This window comes from Oncorhynchus mykiss, chromosome 10, assembly GCF_057628025.1.
Source record: "Oncorhynchus mykiss isolate SJ-2025 chromosome 10, ASM5762802v1, whole genome shotgun sequence".
Taxonomy (NCBI): domain Eukaryota; kingdom Metazoa; phylum Chordata; class Actinopteri; order Salmoniformes; family Salmonidae; genus Oncorhynchus; species Oncorhynchus mykiss.
This window is the reverse complement of record NC_143031.1, coordinates 15,397,769-15,420,521: the sequence shown is the minus strand read 5'-3', so window position 1 is coordinate 15,420,521 and position 22,753 is coordinate 15,397,769. Positions and strand designations below refer to the sequence as shown.

At 41.0% G+C, this 22,753-nt stretch overlaps 1 protein-coding gene across 7 annotated transcripts in view; it reads right to left on the bottom strand.

The window, feature by feature from the left end:
• Positions 1-15,291, bottom strand: part of LOC110534855 (protein Jade-1) — a 287,817-nt gene extending 272,526 nt beyond the window's left edge. For 4 of the 7 annotated variants that reach the window (XM_036989744.2, XM_090185916.1, XM_090185914.1 and 1 more), the window contains exon 1: positions 14,294-15,280. In XM_036989744.2, coding sequence (XP_036845639.1) covers positions 14,294-14,395 — 102 coding nt within the window. In that variant the 5' untranslated portion in view covers positions 14,396-15,280. Of the gene's footprint in view, positions 1-14,293 lie in introns of all 7 variants that reach the window. The other 3 variants (XM_036989746.2, XM_090185913.1, XM_036989745.2) reach the window with 2 other exon arrangements.
• Positions 15,292-22,753: the final 7,462 nt, after the last annotated feature.

The window sequence follows — 22,753 nt, the reverse complement described above, 5'->3', positions numbered from 1 at the left end:
CTTGACTGTTTGTTACCGTTGGTGAATGAACACTACTTTTCGGGATGTTTATCCTTGTAAGGGTCAGCTTCGTGTTTATTAGCTGACAGCAGTAAATACAGAAACAAGCACAAAGCTTGGTGCTTTTGAAAGACGACTTGCTTTACAAAGGCCACTGACTGGTGTAATCAAGCACTGCTGGCAAGCATGAAGTGTACTGTTTTTCAAGCCTTTTCATGGGCCAGGAAACTAGAGAGTCTGGGTAATCTACCTGGCTTTGATGCAAGGTGAAAAGGGCAGGGGGAGAAAGTGAGCCTGACAACCACCAACTGTATCTATCACCATCACCCCCTGATTACCTTCTAGAACAGGAAGGGGACTAGCATTCTATCCCAATGTCTGGTACATAGTTTGAATCCCTAGTTTAATGTATAGTGCAATATGTTTTACCATTCCATTCCTCCTGTATGATACCCTGCTTCACAATTCTATTTCAATAACAAGTCACCAGGCCGGGTGAAAGACATTCATCTCCTGGTGTTTCAGAGACGTCATCCACCCGCTGCCCTCTGAACATCAAAATCCCACAGACCTTGACAGGCTGTGTTATATGCATCCATTCCAGGCCACAGCAGGGTCATCCGCAGCAGAGAACACACACATACACATGAATGCACATGCGCACACACACGCACAAATAGAGACTCGGGTAACAAAAAATTAAATTAAAATTAACAATATACCACATTACTTCTTACTAATACGTTTGTTGTGTTAGAAACATTACGAAGCATGGTCATGCAGTATGTTTTTTTTATACTGGTAAAAGATCTGAGTGGCTGGTAGATTTCTCATCTACCTGCCACAGTGACTGGTGGACCAAAAAGCACATTTTAGGCCCTGCACAAACGTACTTACATAATCAGGGCTCTACTGCACAACCATTTATTTTGCATATGCACCTATTTTTTTTTTAAATCCCTTTAATTTAACCAGGTAGGCTAGTTGCGAACAAGTTCTCATTAACAACTGACCTGGCCACGATAAAGCAAAGCAGTGCGACACAAATAAACAAGCGTAGAGTCAATAACACATTAGAAAAAAAGACAGTATATACAGTGTGTGCAAATGGCATGAGGTAAGGCAATAAATAGGCCATAGTAGCGGAGTAATTACAGTTTAGCAAATTAACACTGGGATGATAGATGAGCAGATTATGATGTGCAAGTAGAAATAGTGGTGTGCAAAAGAGCAGAAAAGTAAATAAAGACAATATGGGGATGAGGTAGGTAGATTGGGTGGGCTATTTACAGATGGGCTGTGTACAGCTACAGCGATCGGTTAGCTGCTGGAATTTTTATTTATTTATACATCAGTGTGCCTCGAACAATTAAGGATTCTAGCTTCATTACCTCAAATATTTTGCATTGTGTTCCTACATTTATTTGTGTGCACCTAAGTTGAAAAGTGAAGTGTAGTGCCCTGATAAACATGATGTATGCACACACAAACGTGCAAGTACACAGTCACACATGGACAAGCAGACAAAAACATGCAAGCCAAGGTTTTCGTTAGCCGGTAATAGTTAGTTTTTGGACAAAAATACCAGTCGATGCGAAATGTATTTGACTAAAAATGTGCATAATTTAGTGGAATTATACAGACAGAGTTTGAGGAGAAAAACTGTCTGACAACGCGGGAGCTGCTGCTACAGCTCCTCAAAACAGCTTGCTTGTTGCTGTTGAATTGAAACACAAGCCCAATCATTGCGCAACAATTCTAAATGCAATTGTGTGTTAACTGTTTTGATGGCCACGAATAAACAGAGCTACTATTTTTATTTCTTAACTAGTAATTGAAGCGTGCTTCCCATTCGTCATTCAAGTACATAGGCAACGTAGGCAGGCTTCAGAGAGTCATACACCACCTTGCTGGAGGCCGTATGCATTTTGAAAACATAAACTTAAAAAATATATATGTTTTACTTAATATGGGGCAAGTCTTACTATGTAAACATGGAGGCAATTATTTTGTAAAGACTTCCTTATGTCATTGAAATCAGTAACCAATTTCTCTCATGTTCTATTGGTTTCCAAAATCAACTTTCTTTCATTGTCCAGTATCCAAAGGCACAATCCTAGTCATATTAACCAATGCTAGTTGTTGCATCTTTAGATCACCCATTTCTAAATTTCTAACAGATGTTTTCTTCACTGTCAGATTAAACCACTTGCATGTGCGGTGTGCTTTTGACAAAAGTATTTTCCTACTAATTGCGTTATAGAACAAACATAAGCGCAGCAATGGAGTAGGATACGCGCGAATGTTCGTTGTGTGCAAACTCAGCACGCATGTGTAGAAGGAGCGGTCAGAACACAAGTGAGTGAGACAAGGAGGGAAAAGGGAAATTAGGGAGAACTGTGTGATGCTTTGCTTGGTTTCTTTTTTGTTGTTCCCCACAAATGCACATGTACAGTGGGGCAAAAAAGTATTTAGTCAGCCACCAATTGTGCAAGTTCTCCCACTTAAAAAGATGAGAGGCCTGTAATTTATCATAGGTACACTTCAACTATGACAGACAAAATGAGAAGAAAAAAATCCAGAAAATCACATTGTAGGATTTTTATGAATTTATTTGCAAATTATGTGGTAAATTTATAGCTTCCTGTGCCAACCGGAAGTGCCTTAAATGGTGTCAAAGGGGCTGTTCTGAAGGGTTAAAAAGGTCAGATCTTTTCAAAACTTCATATGTGTGATTAGGCAACCCCCATGAACTGTAAATCAGTCATGTCCCGTATAAAATTTCCAAGAAAAAAAAATAAAAAATCACACACACAGCTAGGACAGAGGGACACAGTGTGGTGCGTAGAGACAGACAGTACCTGCAATAGTTACCTTTGTTCGAACTAAAAAAGAACCGTCAGACCTAGAGTTCTGAAACTTTAGAAACCTGTTCTAGACCTCAGGTCGATAGTGCGTGGTGAGTTACGTGGCTCTAGAAGGTTCTCGGACCGAGAAACAGCCTCGTACATTTGCAATAACTTCAATTCATTTTGACCATTACGAAAATGAAGGCATTTAGAAAAGTCCCAGAGTCGCAAGACTAGGTCCATTGAAACCGGCTCGGCCCATTGAGACAGACTCCAACGTTTGTGTCCGATAGCTCATTCAGCACCAACTAAGGTCTTACTCGGGCACCGAATGACCTATCGAGCCGAAACTTGGGATTCACAGTTGCTGCCCTCAGAACGAGACGCCCCGCTTGACCATATTGCAAATGGACAAAACATATGCCTTATGGACAAGTAAAATAAATTTTAAAAATATGATAATCAAATATGACAAATGTATGTTCATACTGTTCTTTTACATGTGTAATTGACAAAAAATAAAATAAATACAAATAATAATAAAATCAAAAGATTTTCGTAAAACGGTCCAGAAAGCACTTTTTGAAGGGGGTGGTAAGTTTTTTGAATTTTTTTTTCCTTCACATTTTCGACTTTGGACTTCCTATGAAATCATATTGCAAATGGACAAAACATATGCCTTATGGACAAGTAAAAAAATAAAAAATAAAAAAAAGTTAAATGATGATTAAAATATGACTAAAGTATGTTGAAACCGTTCTTATACATGTGTAATTGACACAAAAATCTAAAGAATTTCGAAAAATGGTCCAGAAAGCACATTTTTATGTGGGTGATAAGTTTTTGAAAACATGTTCAAATTTTCAAAATTTTACTCTTGGGTCTTGACTTGTGTTACATTTGCAATATGAAAAATTACGGTAGAGCGCACTCGCCATATATTGTATTTTTGCAGTGTTACACTTGGCATTTGCAATCAACTTTGAATGAAACAACGTCCAATTGAGTGGTATTGGACACCATGTATATGGTTGTTACAGTGCCAATATGTTCCCATTCATTTTTGTATATTTCAAGGGGGAGTTCCCTTACACTTGTCAGGGACTGGTCTGGTCCAAATTCACGTTTCGCCACCCCCATTTCCATGATGAGTGCTAGCTAGCTAGCCAGCTAACTAGCTATGTGAGAATACTTGACGCTGTTCACTGAGGGTTCTTGCTATGTGGAATCCTTGGGACATCACTACACTAAATCCTAACCATTTAAAAATGTCAACTTTTTTATTTATATTTTATTTAGCGAGGGAAAGCACATTGAGACCTAGGTCTCATTTGCAAATGTGCCCTGGGAACAATGCAAATAATAAAATTATACACAATTTAAAACTAAATTAAATAGCAAATATTATATACACATTCAAACAAAACAAAACACATTCATCAATATAAAAATCCCTAGCCTTTCTCCTAAACTAACCCAGAGACAACACATCCAAATGAAACGTTACTTGAAGATCATTCCACATGACAGGGGCCTGGTGGGAAAAGGCAGATTTACCAGTGGCGTGCCGTGGGCCTGGGCCTTCAGTGAGGTCCTACACAGTCCCACCCAAATTAATCCACCTCTTATTACCATTATTATGATGCCATGGCTCTAGACACTATACATTTAGACAGAAATGCAGTATAACCAGGCGTTGCGTCACCTTGAAATTGACATTTTTATTCCGAGAATTGCAGGGGAAGAGTACAATAGAGTACAGTTCAACTAATAGGCGAGAACATAGTCAAGCGCAACAGAGTTATATTAATATTCTTCTTCTATCCATTTCTGGTCCACAAACTTTGAGCTTTAAGTCCCCAAAAAAAAAAATACAGTGTGTTCACTAAACAGCGCATTGTCGCACCCAAAGCAGTTTCACCGTGATGATAAAGACATAACTATTCACTGAAAATAAAAGAAAGAAAACAAATCATTTGCAACATAGGCTATTTACCATTTTATTTTGTTAATATATAGGCTATTTAATATTAACAAAATAAAATGCAAAACATACATACGCATTTAATAAAAAATAAAATGCATTATATGCCTACTCACCAAAGACTGATTATTTGAACACAAAATCCATCCTCCTTTCTTTCCTCAAGAAGACTTCAATGACTCTGTTGTACAGTCTATCTGTGTGTTTTAGTTCCACCAATAAGTCATTTTCTATCGACATGGAGGCTAATGCTGAAAGCCGAGTCTGTCCAGTAGCATTTCTGGAATACGTTTTGATTCGCTTTAAGGCCGAGAATGACCGCCCGACAGAAGCCGTGGACACAGGGATAGTCACTGTCACACATGCCAATGTGTAAAGTTGCCCCATGTCCTCATTCAGATTTTTCCCTTCAAAATCAGTCATAGCATACATTACAATCAGTTCTGTTTTTAGCTTGGATAGGTCGAACAGTGTTCCGTGACTCTCTGTTAAGCTGGAGAAGGCTGTTTGCGGGAAATTTTTCCGGTAGGTCTGAAAGTGCTGGGGGTCCAGGAGGGAGAGAAACATTAATTTTTCGTGGTCTTGAAACCTGTTTCGTATCTGGCAAAGAATGTTGTCCAGAATAATGCTGTAGAGTTGTTGGTAGTATGTACGAGGGTCTCCTTGTGCTGGGCCTCTGCGTGCGCTGGGTGAACTTGAGATGCGCGCTGTGTCAGCGTAGATTTGACTGAACCTGCGCCTCTCTCGCTCAATTGTAATAATATGCATTCCCAGCAGTACAGTTTGCAGTGCTTCTCGGAGCCTGTGAGCCATTGATAGCGCTCGTAGTTGGAACTTTGAAAATGGCGAACGAACCCCTTTCCCGCCTGTGACAGGCTTTGTAGCGTCGGCGTCGGGCGACCTCTCCTTACAATGTCTAACTTTTCTTGAAAAGTTCGTCTTGAGAATGGCATTATAATTATATCCTCGACCAAATCGATATCTTCTCCTCCTTCCGCCATTGTGGGTTGAAAAAACAGCTTAGTAGTACGCAAATTAATTTGTTTATCAACTTCAGTTTCCTAGTTCTGAGGTTCTGCATAGACCTGCCTTTCAATATTGGTAATACAATCAAAATACGTGCACGCACTATGCCTGCTAGCTGGCTCCTGTGTAACACTGGAGCCAGCCAGCAGGCGTACAATAGCCAACTCTAAAGCTCATTGGTTGACACTAAATTTTCATTTCCATTCACTTTAAGCTACAAGCGCCCGCACTGTTGATTCTGAAGGCCTGAGGGCAGATTTTAGACCCCTGGCAACACAACACTGAATATGATTGGATAAAAGATCTAACATAAAGACCAGCCCTCCAAATCTCAACCTGGGGCTGGAAGCAGTGCAACCAAGAGGAAAGCTATGAAATGAAGAGTATAACTCTTACTCTGGGGAATAATTTAATACATATTTGTGGGAAAATATATATATTTTTAAATTATATTCTGATGATGTTTAGGCCAGCAGAGAAGGCCTTGCTGGCCCTGACGGCCCACCACTGAGATTTACCCAACTCTGTGGATACATGTGGAGTCTCCAGCATTAACCAACCCTGTGATCTAATGTTGTAATACGAGTTTCTATATTTCAACAATGATGTTAAGTAAATTGGTAGTTTTTTGAGCAAGGCTTTATAAACAAAAACAGAATAAGGAAGTGACCTACGTGTTTTTAGCGAGGTCCAACCAATTTTATGATAAAGGATGCAGTGGTGACTGTCAAAACTGTCAGATGTTATTAAACAAAGTGCACTATGATAAATTGTGTCCAAGGGCTTCAAAACACTGGTAGCTACATTCACTTATATAATATGGCCATCATCTATAACATGAATGAATGTAGACTGAATTATCAATTTTCTACTATTTAATGAAAGGCAAGCCCTATTCTTATAGAAGCCCAACTTAATTCTTAACTTCTTGACAAACTCGTCAAATCAAATCAAACTGTCACATGTGCCGAATAAAACAGTGAAATGTTTACTTACAAGCCCTTAACAAACAGTGCAGTTCAAGAAAAGTTAAGACAAAATAAATCAAAAGTAGCACAATAATGAGGCTATATACAAGGGGTACTGGTACCGAGTCAATGTGCAGGGGTACAGGTTAGAGGTCATTTGTACATGTAGGTAGGGGTGAAGTGACTATGCATAGATAAACAGCGAGTAGCAGCAGTGTACAAAAGAATTGGAGGGGATGGGGTCAATGTAATAGTCCAGTGGCCAGCTGATTAATTGTTCAGCAGTCTTATGGCTTGGCGGTAGAAGCTGTTAAGGAGCCTTTTGGTCCTAGACTTGGTGCTCCGGTACCACATGCTGTGCGGTAGCAAAGAAATCAGTCTATGACTTCTGGTGACTGGAGTCTCTGACAATTGTATGGTCTTTCCTCTGACACCGCCTATTATATAGGTAATGGATTGCAGGAAGCTTGGCCCCAGTAATGTACTGGGCCGTACGCATTACCCTCTGTAGCACCTTACAGTCAGATGCCGAGCGGTTGCCATACCAGGCGGCGATGCAACCGGTCAGGATGCTCTCAATGGTGCAGCTGTAGAACTTTTTGAGGATCTGGGGACCCATGACAAATCTTCTCAGTCTCCTGAGGGTTAAAGGTCTTGTCATGCCCTCTTCACAACAGTCTTGGTGTGTTTGGACCATGATAGTTCGTTGGTGATGTGGACACTAAGGAACATGAAACTCTCAACGTGCTCCACATCAGCCCTGTTGGTGTTAATGGAGACCTGTTCGGCCTGCCTTTTTTTGTAGTCCACAATCAGCTCCTTTGTCTTGCTCACATTGAGGGAGAGGCTGTTGTCTTGGCACCACACTGCCAGTTCTCTGACCTCATCCCTATACGCTGTCTCATCATTGTCGGTGATTAGGCCTACCACTGTTGTGTCATCAGCAAACTTAAATGATGGCATTGTAGTCCTGTTTGGCCATGCAGTCGTGGGTGAACAGGGAGTACAGGAGGGGTCAAAGTACACACCCCTGAGGGGCCCCAGTGTTGAGGATCAGCGTGGCAGACATGTTGTTGCCTACCCTTAGCACCTGGGGGCGGCCCGTCAGGAAGTCCAGGATCCGGTTGCAGAGGAAGGTGTTTAGTACCAGGGTCTTTAGCTTAGTGATTAGTTTCATGGGCACTATGATGTTGAACGCTGAGCTGTAGTCAATGAACAGCATTCTCACATACACTACCATTCAAAAGTTTGGGGTCACCTAGAAATGTCCTTGATTTTGAAAGAAAAGCACATTTTTGGTTATTAAAATAGCGCCAACTTGATATTCCATTAAAATAAAATGTGCCGTTTCCAGCTACAATAGCCATTTACAAAACTAACAATGTCTACACTGTATTTCTGATCAATTTGATTTTAATGACAAAAAAAGATTTTCTTTCAAAAACTAGGACATTTCTAAGTGACCCCAAACTTTTGAACTGTAGTGTACATCGCCACCCCTTCTCTGCTGATCACAACTAAAAAATGCTGTAATTCGCAATGTCAATGTCATTATCCATGATCAAATCATTTAACCAAGTCTCTGATAAAAGAAGATTATCAGGATGCACGAAACGAACACTGACAAAGTCCATCTTTGGCATCATACTTTGCACATTTAAAATGTAACAAACCCAGCACTTTGCAAAACTTAAAAACAGCAGGGGTGTCCATATTTACCCTAAACAGGTCGTTATAAACTTGATCATTAAGTAAGTCAGGCACCCTAAACACAAGGGCCCATAGTGTAGGTGGTCGTCAGTGTAGAATCTACAGCATCTACGTACCCAGTGTCTGTACGACCTGAGGAAGACAGCGTCAGTGTAGAAGCTACAGCATCTGCGTACCCGGTGTCCGTACACCCTGAGGAAGACAGCGGGGACAGTGGCTCAAAACAATGAGAGTTCAATGTCACAACGCTGCAAGAAAAATACAGAACGCTGTGGTGCGCGTCTCTTCCTCCTCCTGGATCGAATCACACTCCATTCACGCCCTCCACGGGTAGAGCTGATAGCATCCGACTTTTGGCTAATTTCAGAAGTCCGTAAGGTGGGGAAATGCTCAAGATCCATAAGTTCCATTACAGTCGTCTCTTCGAAAAGACGCATCAACAAATGCAGCTAAACGCGAGGCGTCCAAAATCAGACGCTCATCCAGAGCTTTAATTTTCTCAAGTAAAGTAATGATCCTCTTCTTGCAGCATTTTTCCCATGGCATTTGACACAGGTGAAATTTTCAGAAAGGTCCTTCACTTGGATGAGTGTGAACATGTCACATAAAATGCATTTAATGGCCTTATGGTCGGCGATAGAGTCAGCGTTTTCACTGTTTTGTGTAGAAGCAGGAGAATATCCTTTACTCAATTCAGCCATTTTGCTTGCCATTTAAATAAGGGTATGGACGTCCTAATGATCCCGGATAGCAAGGAACGTTCACTCAGGCAATGCTTGGGGCGAGAGGCAGCGCTGTGCCAGCTGCAAATTTAGTGATTGACGTTTTTCCTTTCAACTGGCAAATACCAGGACTCAGTGGCTACAGTCTTAAAATCGATGAAAACATAGCTAAATACCAATACATTGAAAATGTTGTTGTTTTCCAGCTCAACAACATGATGCAGCTCAGTCTTCACAGGCATTTTTTGGGCTGGACTCAGTAACACTAGAGTAACACAGTTTTTCTGTTAAAAATCTTGTCGTTCTGGTGGTGCTTACATTAATGACTAGCATCACCACCCTGGATGGTTCCGACCTTGAATATGTGGACATCTATAAGTACCTAGGTGTCTGGCTAGACTGTAAACTCTCCTTCCAGACTCATATCAAACATCTCCAATCGAAAATCAAATCTAGAGTCGGCTTTCTATTCCGCAACAAGGCCTCCTTCACTCACGCCGCCAAACTTACCCTAGTAAAACTGACTATCCTACCGATCCTCGACTTCGGCGATGTCATCTACAAAATTGCTTTCAACACTCTACTCAGCAAACTGGATGCAGTTTATTACAGTGCCATCCGTTTTGTCACTAAAGCACCTTATACCACCCACCACTGCGACCTGTATGCTCTAGTCGGCTGGCCCTCGCTACATATTCGTCGCCAGACCCACTGGCTCCAGGTCATCTACAAGTCCATGCTAGGTAAAGCTCCGCCTTATCTCAGTTCACTGGTCACGATGGCAACACCAACCCGTAACACGCGCTTCAGCAGGTGTATCTCACTGATCATCCCTAAAGCCAACACCTCATTTGGCCGCCTTTCGTTCCAGTTCTCTGCTGCCTGTGACTGGAACGAATTGCAAAAATCGCTGAAGTTGGAGACTTTTATCTCCCTCACCAACATCTGCTATCTGAGCAGCTAACCGATCGCTGCAGCTGTACATAATCTATCGGTAAATAGCCCACCAATTTTTACCTACCTCATCCCCATACTGTTTTTATTTATTTACTTTTCTGCTCTTTTGCACACCAATACAGTGCCTTGCGAAAGTATTCGGCCCCCTTGAACTTTGCAACCTTTTGCCACATTTCAGGCTTCAAACATAAAGATATAAAACTGTATTTTTTTGTGAAGAATCAACAACAAGTGGAACACAATCATGAAGTGGAACGACATTTATTGGATATTTCAAACTTTTTTAACAAATCAAAAACTGAAAAATTGGCCGTGCAAAATTATTTAGCCCTTTTACTTTCAGTGCAGCAAACTCTCTCCAGAAGTTCAGTGAGGATCTCTGAATGATCCAATGTTGACCTAAATGACTAATGATGAGAAATACAATCCACCTGTGTGTAATCAAGTCTCCGTATAAATGCACCTGCACTGTGATAGTCTCAGAGGTCCGTTAAAAGCGCAGAGAGCATCATGAAGAACAAGGAACACACCAAGCAGGTCCGAGATACTGTTGTGAAGAAGTTTAAAGGATTTGGATACAAAAAGATTTCCCAAGCTTTAAACATCCCAAGGAGCACTGTGCAAGCGATAATATTGAAATGGAAGGAGTATCAGACCACTGCAAATCTACCAAGACCTGGCCGTCCCTCTAAACTTTCAGCTCATACAAGGAGAAGACTGATCAGAGATGCAGCCAAGAGGCCCATGATCACTCTGGATGAACTGCAGAGATCTACAGCTGAGGTGGGAGACTCTGTCCATAGGACAACAATCAGTCGTATATTGCACAAATCTGGCCTTCATGGAAGAGTGGCAAGAAGAAAGCCATTTCTTAAAGATAGCCATAAAAAGTGTCGGTTAAAGTTTGCCACAATCCCCCTGGGAGACACACCAAACATGTGGAAGAAGGTGCTCTGGTCAGATGAAACCAAAATTGAACTTTTTGGCAACAATGCAAAACGTTAAGTTTGGCGTAAAAGCAACACCCTGAACACACCATCCCCACTGTCAAACATGATGGTGGCAGCATCATGGTTTGGGCCTGCTTTTCTTCATCAGGGACAGGGAAGATGGTTAAAATTGATGGGAAGATGGATGGAGCCAAATACAGGACCATTCTGGAAGAAAACCTGATGGAGTCTGCAAAAGACCTGAGACTGGGACGGAGATTTGTCTTCCAACAAGACAATGATCCAAAACATAAAGCAAAATCTACAATTGAATGGTTCAAAAATAAACATATCCAGGTGTTAGAATGGCCAAGTCAAAGTCCAGGCCTGAATTCAATCGAGAATCTGTGGAAAGTACTGAAAACTGCTGTTCACAAATGCTCTCCATCCAACCTCACTGAGCTCGAGCTGTTTTGCAAGGAAGAATGGGAAAACATTTCAGTCTCTCGATGTGCAAAACTGATAGAGACATACCCCAAGCGACTTACAGCTGTAATCGCAGCAAAAGGTGGCGCTACAAAGTATTAACTTAAGGGGGCTGAATAATTTTGCACGCCCAATTTTTCAGTTTTTGATTTGTTAAAAAGGTTTGAAATATCCAATAAATGTCGTTCCACTTCATGATTGTGTTCCACTTGTTGTTGATTCTTCACAAAAAAATACAGTTTTATATCTTTATGTTTGAAGCCTGAAATGTGGCAAAAGGTCACAAAGTTCAAGGGGGCCGAATACTTTCGCAGGGCACTGTATCTCTCTCTACCTGTACATGACCATCTGATCATTTATCACCCCAGTCTTAATCTGCAAAATTGGAATTATTTGCCTACCTCCTCATGCCTTTTGCACACAATGTATATAGACTCTCTTTTTTTTCTACTGTGTTATTGACTTGTTAATTGTTTACTCCATGTGTAACTCTGTGTTGTCTGTTCACACTGCTATGCTTTATCTTGGCCAGGTCGCAGTTGCAAATGAGAACTTGTTCTCAACTAGCCTACCTGGTTAAATAAAGGTGAAATAAAAAAATAAAAAAATAAAAAATGTTATTTCCTCAAATTTAAGAAATCAGCTTTTTTTTGCTATAATAATCAAAATATTGGCAGATATGGGTTATCTGAGAATATTTCCACTCTAAAATCAGATCCAAAAATTCCATATTGGTCGGGCTCTAGTCTTCAATACAAAAGGTCATCATTTATTTTTCAGGCCAAGCCACAAAGCACATTGCGCCAAATTATTATTTCAATTGAAAATCATTATTTATAACCTTGTCAACATCTTGACTATATTTCCTATTCATTTTGCAACTAATTTCATGTATATTTTCATGGAAAACAAGGACATTTCTAAGTGACACCAAACTTTTGAACGGTAATAATTAAAAGTCTGGCTACATTTTCTGGCACCTCCCTCCTGTCTGGACATGACAAACTATAGCCAATACACATAGGCTATCACCTACACTTTGACATGTAGGCTAATTGTGGATCAACATTTACATACACTTAACAGAATAGCTAGTGTTTTTCTGTTTTTAAAATCAATTTAATTAGCTATTTTGTTAATGGCCTTGGTGCCCTAGCAGATTGGGCACCTCTTGAAGGCCTAATGGCCTTTTCCTTAAAAATCACAAAATTCCAGTTTTGCTTGTAAACAAACTACTGTTATTTTCTAGGTAAGAATAGCTGGCCTCCAGGGAAAAATAGAGATTTGAGAGAGAGAGAGACATGTCCCCACAGCATGACTCATCTCCTGTTTCATGCCCAGCTGGAGGGTGGGTAGGAAGGGAGCTGTCACAACTGGGAACATTTAACAAGTCCCCAGATGATTCAGACTTAATTGATTCAAGGAAATAACCAGTTCAATTACATCTGTGCAATAAGAGAAACAAGATGGATTGTTATACTATTCTAATCATGGGAGCCGGTAATGGATTGTAAGTAACAATATTTTACTGACTAGAGGACCATTATAGAGTAGCTATAAGGAAATACCTCAAGAACACATTTGAATGTAATGTGCTTTAAAGGTAAACTTCACATGCATTGGCAACTCCCATAACAATTCCCCCCAAACAACTCATAAGAACTTAAATATCAAATGGGAGCCCCCCACAACTGTCAAATATATCAATGTGAGGCACCCTCAAGAGTCAATGTGTAATTTGAACCCTGGAAATTCTCTATCCAAAATATATATCTGACTATGAACATCAAGTTCTCATTTCTTAAAATGGGAACATCAAGATGCTGCTCTGTCCCTCTACTAACCATGCGCAGCAAAAATCTAGTCCCACCCCCTGTTCTATGAGCGCAGAGTTTCTGAAGGTAAACAAGAGCCACTCCCCCCTACAGTAGATCGGCACAGCACGCAGACTGAGATAAGAGTACTGAGCTTGTTCTAATTCTTAGATATGTGCGTGCTTATTTAGCCTTCCAAAACACCTCCCCTTTTTGGGAACGTAATTCACATGCGGCCATAATTTCAAATCCACAATTGAGCGACAGTGGATGGCAACAGTAACTTTTGCCAAATGCAGTTTTATAACGCGATCGTTATTACCAAAATGATCCTCCTCTATTGTAATCTTTTCAACAGGCAGATAATTTTTGATCACATTAGCTAAGTGTATTTTCAGCGCCATACGTTGGCGTACCGCGGTCCCTCCTCCCGCAAACACTTGCATAAGTTGCCAATCATGTATTAGAATTCAACAAATAATTAAATAATGTATTTCACCGGGGAATGTAATTTAACAGCACCTCGGGAAAATCCCGCTACCAAAATTATTTAATAACAGCAGTGAACATGACGCCCGTCTATAAATAATACTCGCTGCGTAGTTGGCGTTGCAAACATTGCTAGTGAACTGGGACCTGACATTTTCATATTTTATTCAATAAAAAAGTTGCAGTTGCATGACGTTCTACCCGTGCTCGCTATTTAGCTAGTTATCACAACCATTAGACCCATGCATACTACACATTTCCCTATCCGCTCTGGAAGTGCGTGCTTCTCACCCTGTGCTACATGCTACTGCACCGTACCGTACTTCTTGGGGGAAGCAAGAAACCAAAATCTAACCCACCTTTTTATCTTGATTGCAGTCAGGATCGGGCTGCGAAACGTCCTCGACTCTGGACGATGGGCGATGATGAGAAATTACGATATAATTTGAAGCTAACCACATGTAGCTAGCGACAGTGAATTTCACGGTGGTCAAATTCCAGTGTAGCCAACTTACCCCTAGCTAGCGAGCTAGTTAGTTAGCCCCCTGACTATTCACGTTGGTGACAGGACTATGCCTGCGAGGCTGTATGGTGTTGACAGCACGTCAGATGCTCTCCCAAGAGTCAAAATAAAAAGTACCAATTGACAAATTTACTCCATGATAGTCTATCCGACAGTATAACATAATAGTCAACAAACCTGCGATGTCCGCATTCGCAGGTAACAGCTAAATGCAGTTAGCTACATTTAGCTGACTTTAGGAGTATATCATCCTTAAATCCAAATTCTCTAGCTAGCGAACGTGCTTGCAAGATAGCCGCATCCAGCACGTCGGTTCTACTGTACGCTAGCTATGGTACAGCAAGGTAAGCTAACAAATATCATTTTGAAAGCCATGTCGCATTTCGAAAATAGTCCAAATCCAATGTGGTATCCCTCAGGTCCTGATTTGTCATGGGAGTATGTTTTCCTCAAATCCAGTAGAGAAAAAAAATATGCCTAATTTTCAAAGAATGAGTCATGAAAGATAGCAAGCTGGCTCGTTTGGCAACGTTCCACCTAAAAACATATAGTCTGCTCCGTCCTTGCCCGCTCGCGTTCTTCTCTCTTGTGCGATTGCACTGGCGGGTGCGCAACCTTACAACAAAATAAGATCATACTTTAAACTCTTTTGGCGCCATATTAATGACGTATTTATATTTGCTGTCACTGAAAGACGATTCTAATATCTTTAAAATGGTTTACTTTCGCCAAACATCATGCATAAACTCCAACCTGAAATAAGAAAAAGGGATTATATTCTTCACCTGTCACTCTTTTGAAAGTGAAAGCTACCGTTAAGTGGGCGGTTTGTTTGGGCGGGTTCATGATAGCAGCACAATAATAAACATTTACAGAGACAACGTTGAAAAAAACATATTTCCTAAATAATATTGTTAATGTTAATATGTCTTATTTTCATAATAATAAGACATTGAACAAACATATACATGGAAATAAAGTTAGGTCTACTTGCAAACGTTTAACTCAATATTCAATCCACTCCAATCTACGATGTTGGTTCACACAATGACAAGTGATAGACCTATCAATCCACCTCATTTACTACAATCACATGTAAATAAGGAGTGAGCTGTATTTTGTAGATAGATCTACGGTGTAGGTTATTGTATCAAGAAGTAATTGCACGCGCTTTCATGTGGCGAGCGCGCCTCCTACTTGCAGCTCCGGGGGCACCTGCAACAGCCAATGATGCATCGCAGGATTTTACATCAATGCTTGTTGTGCTTCTGACATGTGAACAAATACGTTGGCACGCATTTCTAGAACAAAAAATAAAATACAAATGGTACAGTTCTTTCTTTACGCATCTCATCCTCAGCAAGGGCAGACTATCTGACTATCATCCAATGTTCATTCCCCATTGCCCCCCACTCCCCTTTCCATCATGACCACCAATGAAAAATAACTTCAAACCATATGTAGTTCATCATGAAACCCTGTTCAGGAGACAAGGCGAAGAGGAGTGCATTCAGAGGAGTATTGGGACACAGATTCCAGTTTGACATTTTCGTCATCAGCACACACTATGCTGGCAGGTTCAAAAATGCACATTGCTATATCAGGGCCCATATCCTCAAAGTGTCTCAGAGTATGATTACTGATCTAGGATCAGTTTGGCCTTTTAGATCATAATGATTAAGATTAGATGTAGATGTATCACTCCTACTCTGAGACGCTTTTTGAATCGAGGACCTGGTGTCACTCCATCAGTAATGAGGGAATGCTCTTTTACACAAAGTTAAATGAGGCTGTGAAGGACACTGGATTTTTCTGGCACAGATTCAAATGTGCTGTAGCAGCCTTCCTGCCCCGCACCACAGGTGGGTTAAGTGCCTTGAAAAACATGCAATACCTCTCCATGGCCATTTGATTGTGTGCTCCATTACTGTCTACTGGACTCATCGTTTATTTAACAGATATTCAGCCATGCTGCAATATATATTGTGTGAGTCCCAAAATGGCACGTACCCTTTTCCCTGTGTAGTGCACTACTTTTGACTAGGACCCATAGGGCCCTAGTCAAAAGTAGTACACTTTAAAGGGAATAGGGTGCCAATTTATATACAAGACCCTCATAGGCAGGTCCCCCCTCACCCTCAGCTCACTCCTTAACATCTCCACTACCAATAGCAGCCTGCGTTCTGGTAGATGTATCACTCTGGTCATTCCAGAGCCAGCACTTGCTTTGGTCTTTGTTCATTCCAGTTTTTCTGCTGCCAACGACTGGAATGAGCTGCAAAAGACCCTCAGTCACATTCATCCCACCAGACTCCTTCAAAAATATATTAACTGAGGTGCTATCTGATCAATGTACCTGCTGATCATTAAGTCTGCTGTGTTGCCTTGGACTTTTCTGCTCTAACACACTAGGAATATTTCTTATTGTTGTATATTTGATGAATTTGTACAACAGGTTGGTGGCACCTTAATTGGGGAGTACGGACTCGTGGTAATGGCTGGAGCGGAATCAGTGGAATTCTATCAAATACATCAAACACATGGTTTCCAGGTGTTTGATTTCATTCCATTTACTCCGTTCCAGCCATTATTACGAGCCGTCCTCCCCTGAGCAGCCTCCACTGATTTGTATCTTTCCTCTGAATAGAGTGTTTTATTCATTTGTTATGATATTGTGTGTTGTCCTGTTCACTGTTACAATGTTATGCCTCTTGGCCTGGTTGTTATTGTAAATAAGAATGGGTTCTCAATTCACTTTTTTGGTTAAATAAATGCTCAATTATTTATTTATTTATAATTGGGATGCAGCCCTCCTCTCTTTAGAAGAGCCTGTGGTTAGTGTAAGTTGTCATTCTCTTTCACTCAAGGCCTATCCTTTGGGTTTGATTGTGGCTTCCAACAGTCTTTCAATCAGACCAGGGCATCCAAATGTCACCTACATCAATGCCACTATATCTGCTGATGGTTAATATTGCAATAACCTACTTGTTGGGAGTGTAGACTTGGTGCTAATAACATGCCAATTCTGATCATTCAGGGATTATATAGGGTCATTTTCAGTCTGACAAACCTGGGAGAGTGACAGACTGAAACACCTGCAGAAAGAAAAGGCATACATCAAATGAGGTTCATTATGGTCTAGACTGTCGACTCCTAAAATTATCTAGGCCATTCATTGATTACAGCTCTTTCATACTTTAAATCCCTATAGAGATCTTCAGCACAGAACTCTGCAGTATTTTATAATTATATGGCACAGGCCTAAAAAAAAATGTGATTGAAAAGTGTGCAATGTTTTAAACTGAGATGTGAAGATGTTATTATCTCCTGAGGTAAAATAAGCTGAGCATCTAAAAATTATGATTTAGAATAGATCTACTATAAGAGACTATTATCATCATCGGTATATACTATATACTTATAAAGCCATCATTTGTTTTCCTCTACAAGCCTAGCTGACTGTATACCTCTCATACTTATCCCATTTGTGAGGCATTGACATTGTTGTACAAAGCATTTCAGGTTATGTCCCAAATGGAAACCTATCACCTTTATAGTGCTCTGCATTTGACCAGGGATTTGGGATGCAAACCCAGTCAGTGAAATTGGAGTGGGGGAGCCATCCTTCCTTGGCTCATCACAAGCACGCTGCTAAAAAGGATACCTGTTGTCTCAATTGGCTCCCAATTATAGTTTCTCCTGAGTAAGCATTAGATGACTCATCAACAATATTTGTTGTGAAGCCTCTTGGAACAGTGTATTATGTCAGCATCAGTGTATATTTCATGCTGAGTAAGGGGCGCTATGTTGTGCCTATAATTATAATGGTTTATTTCACTCTATAAAATGGGAATCGTATAGGTTGGAAACTACCCATATTTAACATAACCAAGATTGCCGATATTTTGATTGAGATTGAAATGTGTGCACCTCATTATATTTCAACCTCTGGGATTTCCCTTTGTAATGAATGCACAAACAGCTAGAAGCGTAACTGGCAGAGGACATTGTGCTCTTCATATGTACGTCTACATATACAGTATACTTAGCTCTGTGACACTGCCTGTATAAATATGTAAGGGTGTGTGCAAACAAAGAATTCCGAAGTGCTTTGCATTTAAACTGTGACTAGCCTTTCTTCCAGCTGGTTCTGGGGGTTTTTACATTTCTCTGATAAATCCCTGACAGCACTTTTCACTGCAAGTCATTTACAATACTTGGCACTGCATAGATTATACAGAGAGGCTAGGTGAAGTTTGTAACACTTCACATTTTTGGGGTATACTTATAGTATAAGGATTTATAAAGGGTATAAGTAGTTTATAAGCTGTTAATTATTAGTAGATGGTTTATCCATCTGTAATCACTGGTTATACCATTTTGTGATTGTCATATTGGTGCTTGCCACATATTTGTGGTTGATGATTCCTTCTGTTATTTTTTACTTTCTCAGGAAGATGTGAAAGAGCAGTAGGGTTTGTACTTTTACCTTGTGAATGGTGGTGTTAAAATATCTATACATGGTTAATTACACATTAAGGGGTAACCAACTAGTCCTACTCTGCAATACAAGTCCTGCACACATTTTTTTACACTTTTGCCCCCATCCCCTATCTTGTTCCATTCATACTTGTCAGAGTGTTGTCCTAACCCGTTCATATAGACAGAGTTAGGTAGGGTGGTCTGTGAAACACCTTTTTGGCTTGCCCCTGGAATCTTACAGCATATCAATGACTTCGTGTCAAAACAAGCCCCCAAAGGCTCCTTCCTTAGAAATGATGGGAGTATTTCTCTCTGATCTTGTTCCAGGCATGTCTGTAAGAAAGTGCCCCCTGGTTACATGAAGAGGAGGCCAAAGAGGTGTCAGTATGTTCTTGGAGGGTTTCTATTCTACCCTGCCTTTGAAAAAAAGGCCTTTATTTTCATGGGCAAGTAGCCTGGGGTACTTTTGGGTCGGAAGGATATCATATTTTATTTTTGATATATCACAATGTTCATTTATAGTATCTTTATCTCTGTAGTGTCAAATGACAAAGAAGACTATAGCTTCTTACTGTATCTGGTGTTTCTCTGTCAAAGGGGTAAAGGAGTGATGAACATCCAGTAATTTTAGCATGTAAATCTTGGTGGGGCAAACTCCCCCCCAATTTTTTTTGATGCATGCCAGCAAAGCCACTACTCAACATAACACAACACTGAACAATACACTAATTGCACTTTAACAGTGACAAATGATGCCCACAAACTGTTAGGGCCTACATAAAGCTGTCCCAACAGCAGAGTCCCAACATCAGTCCGCACACCTTACCACTGCTACACCTGGCTATCAGCGGAGTCATGTTTGGCAGCAAAACAGTTCATTCAACCTCATTTACTACCTTTAAAAATATATAGCTGATATGGCTGACTTGATTAAACAAATTTGTTTTCTACTGACAATTGAGATGTACAAACTATAGCATAAGGGGACAACGAGCGGATAAGAGGCACTCCGTAATTTCGATTATGACATTAATGAGCAAGCTAGGACAGACGTAGTCAATGTAACTATTTGCTCAGCACTTTTGAAATGTACAGCGACAGAATTAAGAACATGGGCTTTTCTTACAGTATTCTCCCTGTATACCAAGTCAGAACCATAGGATAAATAAAAGGGGCATATAGGCAGACAATGAAAGCTCTTACAATATTTCATGATTACATTTCCCTAAAACAGTCTTATAGGCTACATGTGCACCACCAAGTCAGAAAAGTAAGCTAAATGATCATGGGAAAGTGGAACAAATTATTAGGGTGAGGCACATTGGTTACAAATAGCTTACTACTCAACATACACTTAGTATTACTTTCTTAGTTACAGTATACATATCTCCCTGGTATATTACATAATTTATGCAGCAGCATAGAAGACTCACCTTCTTCTGCTGTGTTCACTTGAACCGGAAGGAGGCACGTCTGCCCTGCGTGGGCCAATTTTGTCATCAAACTTTATGGTGCTTTCAAGACAACTGGGAACTCGGTTGAATCATAATGACGTCAGTGATCTTCAGGTCAGAGGTCTAGAAAGATGCCAGAGTTCCCGACTTGCAGTTGTCTTGAACTCACTGAGATTTCCCAGTTCCGAGTTTCCAGTTGTTTAGAGCCGCAGACTCGGCCTCGACCTTTAAGTCTTTATTGAAGACTCATCTCCTATGAGTGAGTGAAGGTGAACGGAAAGGCACTGGAGCGACGAACCGCCCTTGCTGTCTCTGCCTGGCCGGTTCCCCTCTGTCCACTGGGATTCTCTGCCTCTAACCCTATTACGGGGGCTGAGTCACTGGCTTACTGGTGCTCTTTCATACCGTCCCTAGGAGGGGTGCGTCACTTGAGTGGGTTGAGTCACTGATGTGATCTTCCTGTCTGGGTTGACGCCCCCCCTTGGGTTGTGCCGTGGCGGAGATCATTGTGGGCTATACTCGGCCTTGTCTCAAGATGGTAAGTTGGTGGTTGAAGATATCCCTCTAGTGGTGTGGGGGCTGTGCTTTGGCAAAGTGGGTGGGGTTATATCCTTCCTGTTTGGCCCTGTCCGGGGGTGTCGTCGGATGGGGCCACGGGGTCTCCTGACCCCTCCTGTCTCAGCCTCCAGTATTTATGCTGCAGTAGTTTATGTGTCGGGGGGCTAGGGTCAGTTTGTTATATCTGGAGTACTTCTCCTGTCCTATCCGGTGTCCTGTGTGAATTTAAGTATGCTCTCTCTAATTCTCTCTTTCTCTCTTTTTTTCTCTCTCTCGGAGGACCTGAGCCCTAGGACCATGCCTCAGGACTACCTGACATGATGACTCCTTGCTGTCCCCAGTCCACCTGGCCGTGCTGCTGCTCCAGTTTCAACTGTTCTGCCTGTGATTATTATTATTTGACCATGCTGGTCATTTAAGAACATTTGAACATCTTGGCCATGTTCTGTTATAATCTCCACCCGGCACAGCCAGAAGAGGACTGGCCACCCCACATAGCCTGGTTCCTCTCTAGGTTTCTTCCTAGGTTTTGGCCTTTCGAGGGAGTTTTTCCTAGCCACCGTGCTTCTACACCTGCATTGCTTGCTGTTTGGGGTTTTAGGCTGGGTTTCTGTACAGCACTTTGAGATATCAGCTGATGTACGAAATTGATTTGATTTGATTTGATATTATTATCTGACCCTGCTGGTCATCTATGAATGTTTGAACACCTTGGCCATGTTCTGTTATAATCTCCACCCGGCACAGCCAGAAGAGGACTGGCCACCCCTCAGAGCCTGGTTCCTCTCTAGGTTTCTTCCTAAGTTTTGGCCTTTCTAGGGAGTTTTTCCTAGCCACCGTGCTTCTACATCTGCATTGCTTGCTGTACAGCACTTTGTGCCATCGGCTGATGTAAAAAGGGCTTAATAAATACATTTGATTGATTGATTGAGCATGTCAGAAGTCATGCTGGATTGAAAGCATGGCCATCATTGAATGTTTATCATTTTAGCTTGTAAAAGAGCCCCTTAAACTCAGACTTGGACCACACACCAACTTCACTGAATAGTAGGCTAGTGATTGCAATTAGCCACTGATTCCTTCCAAACCACTCATTGTTGAATTTGCAATTTCCAACTTGTTGTGTAATGTTTATGTCCAATGGCAGATGAGCACGATACATTTTATCTATAATTTCTCTTCATATGACAAGGATTGAAAAGGATTTACCAGTAGATTGTTGACTTAATTCATGATGGTGACTGTTAGCTTACTAGCTAAGATTTTGAAAGTATGATGTTGACATGACCAGTCCAATCAAAGCTGCTGTAGATATAACGTGATATGACATGATATGATATGTCATTTTATCTGTGGCCCGATGACATTGAGCCTTCTTTGATGGGCATTTCTAATGTAACTCTATGGCAGCACCCAAGGGGCTTGAATTTTCAAGCTCTACCCGTAGATTTTGTGGTGACGTAGCATCCCCTTTAATGACAGAACACTGAGCCAATCACGGTGCAACTAGAAAACATTACCAACCCCCGCCACCACAGAAAGCATTGTGCTAGGCTGAAATACCTGCATTTTGGAGCTGCCTTAAGAAAGCAAAATGGCTTTAAAAGTGGCTTTTTTAAAGTGGCTTTATTAACTCAGATTTTTCTTTTTTATATTGTTCGCAAACTGATATTTGACACGTATTAATGCCAAAATAACATGTAAAACAAATGTATTGTCACAGTCGTCATATGGAGGAGACCAAGGTGCAGCGTGGTAAGCGTACATACTTCTTTAATTAAAGAAAGAACACTGAACAAAAC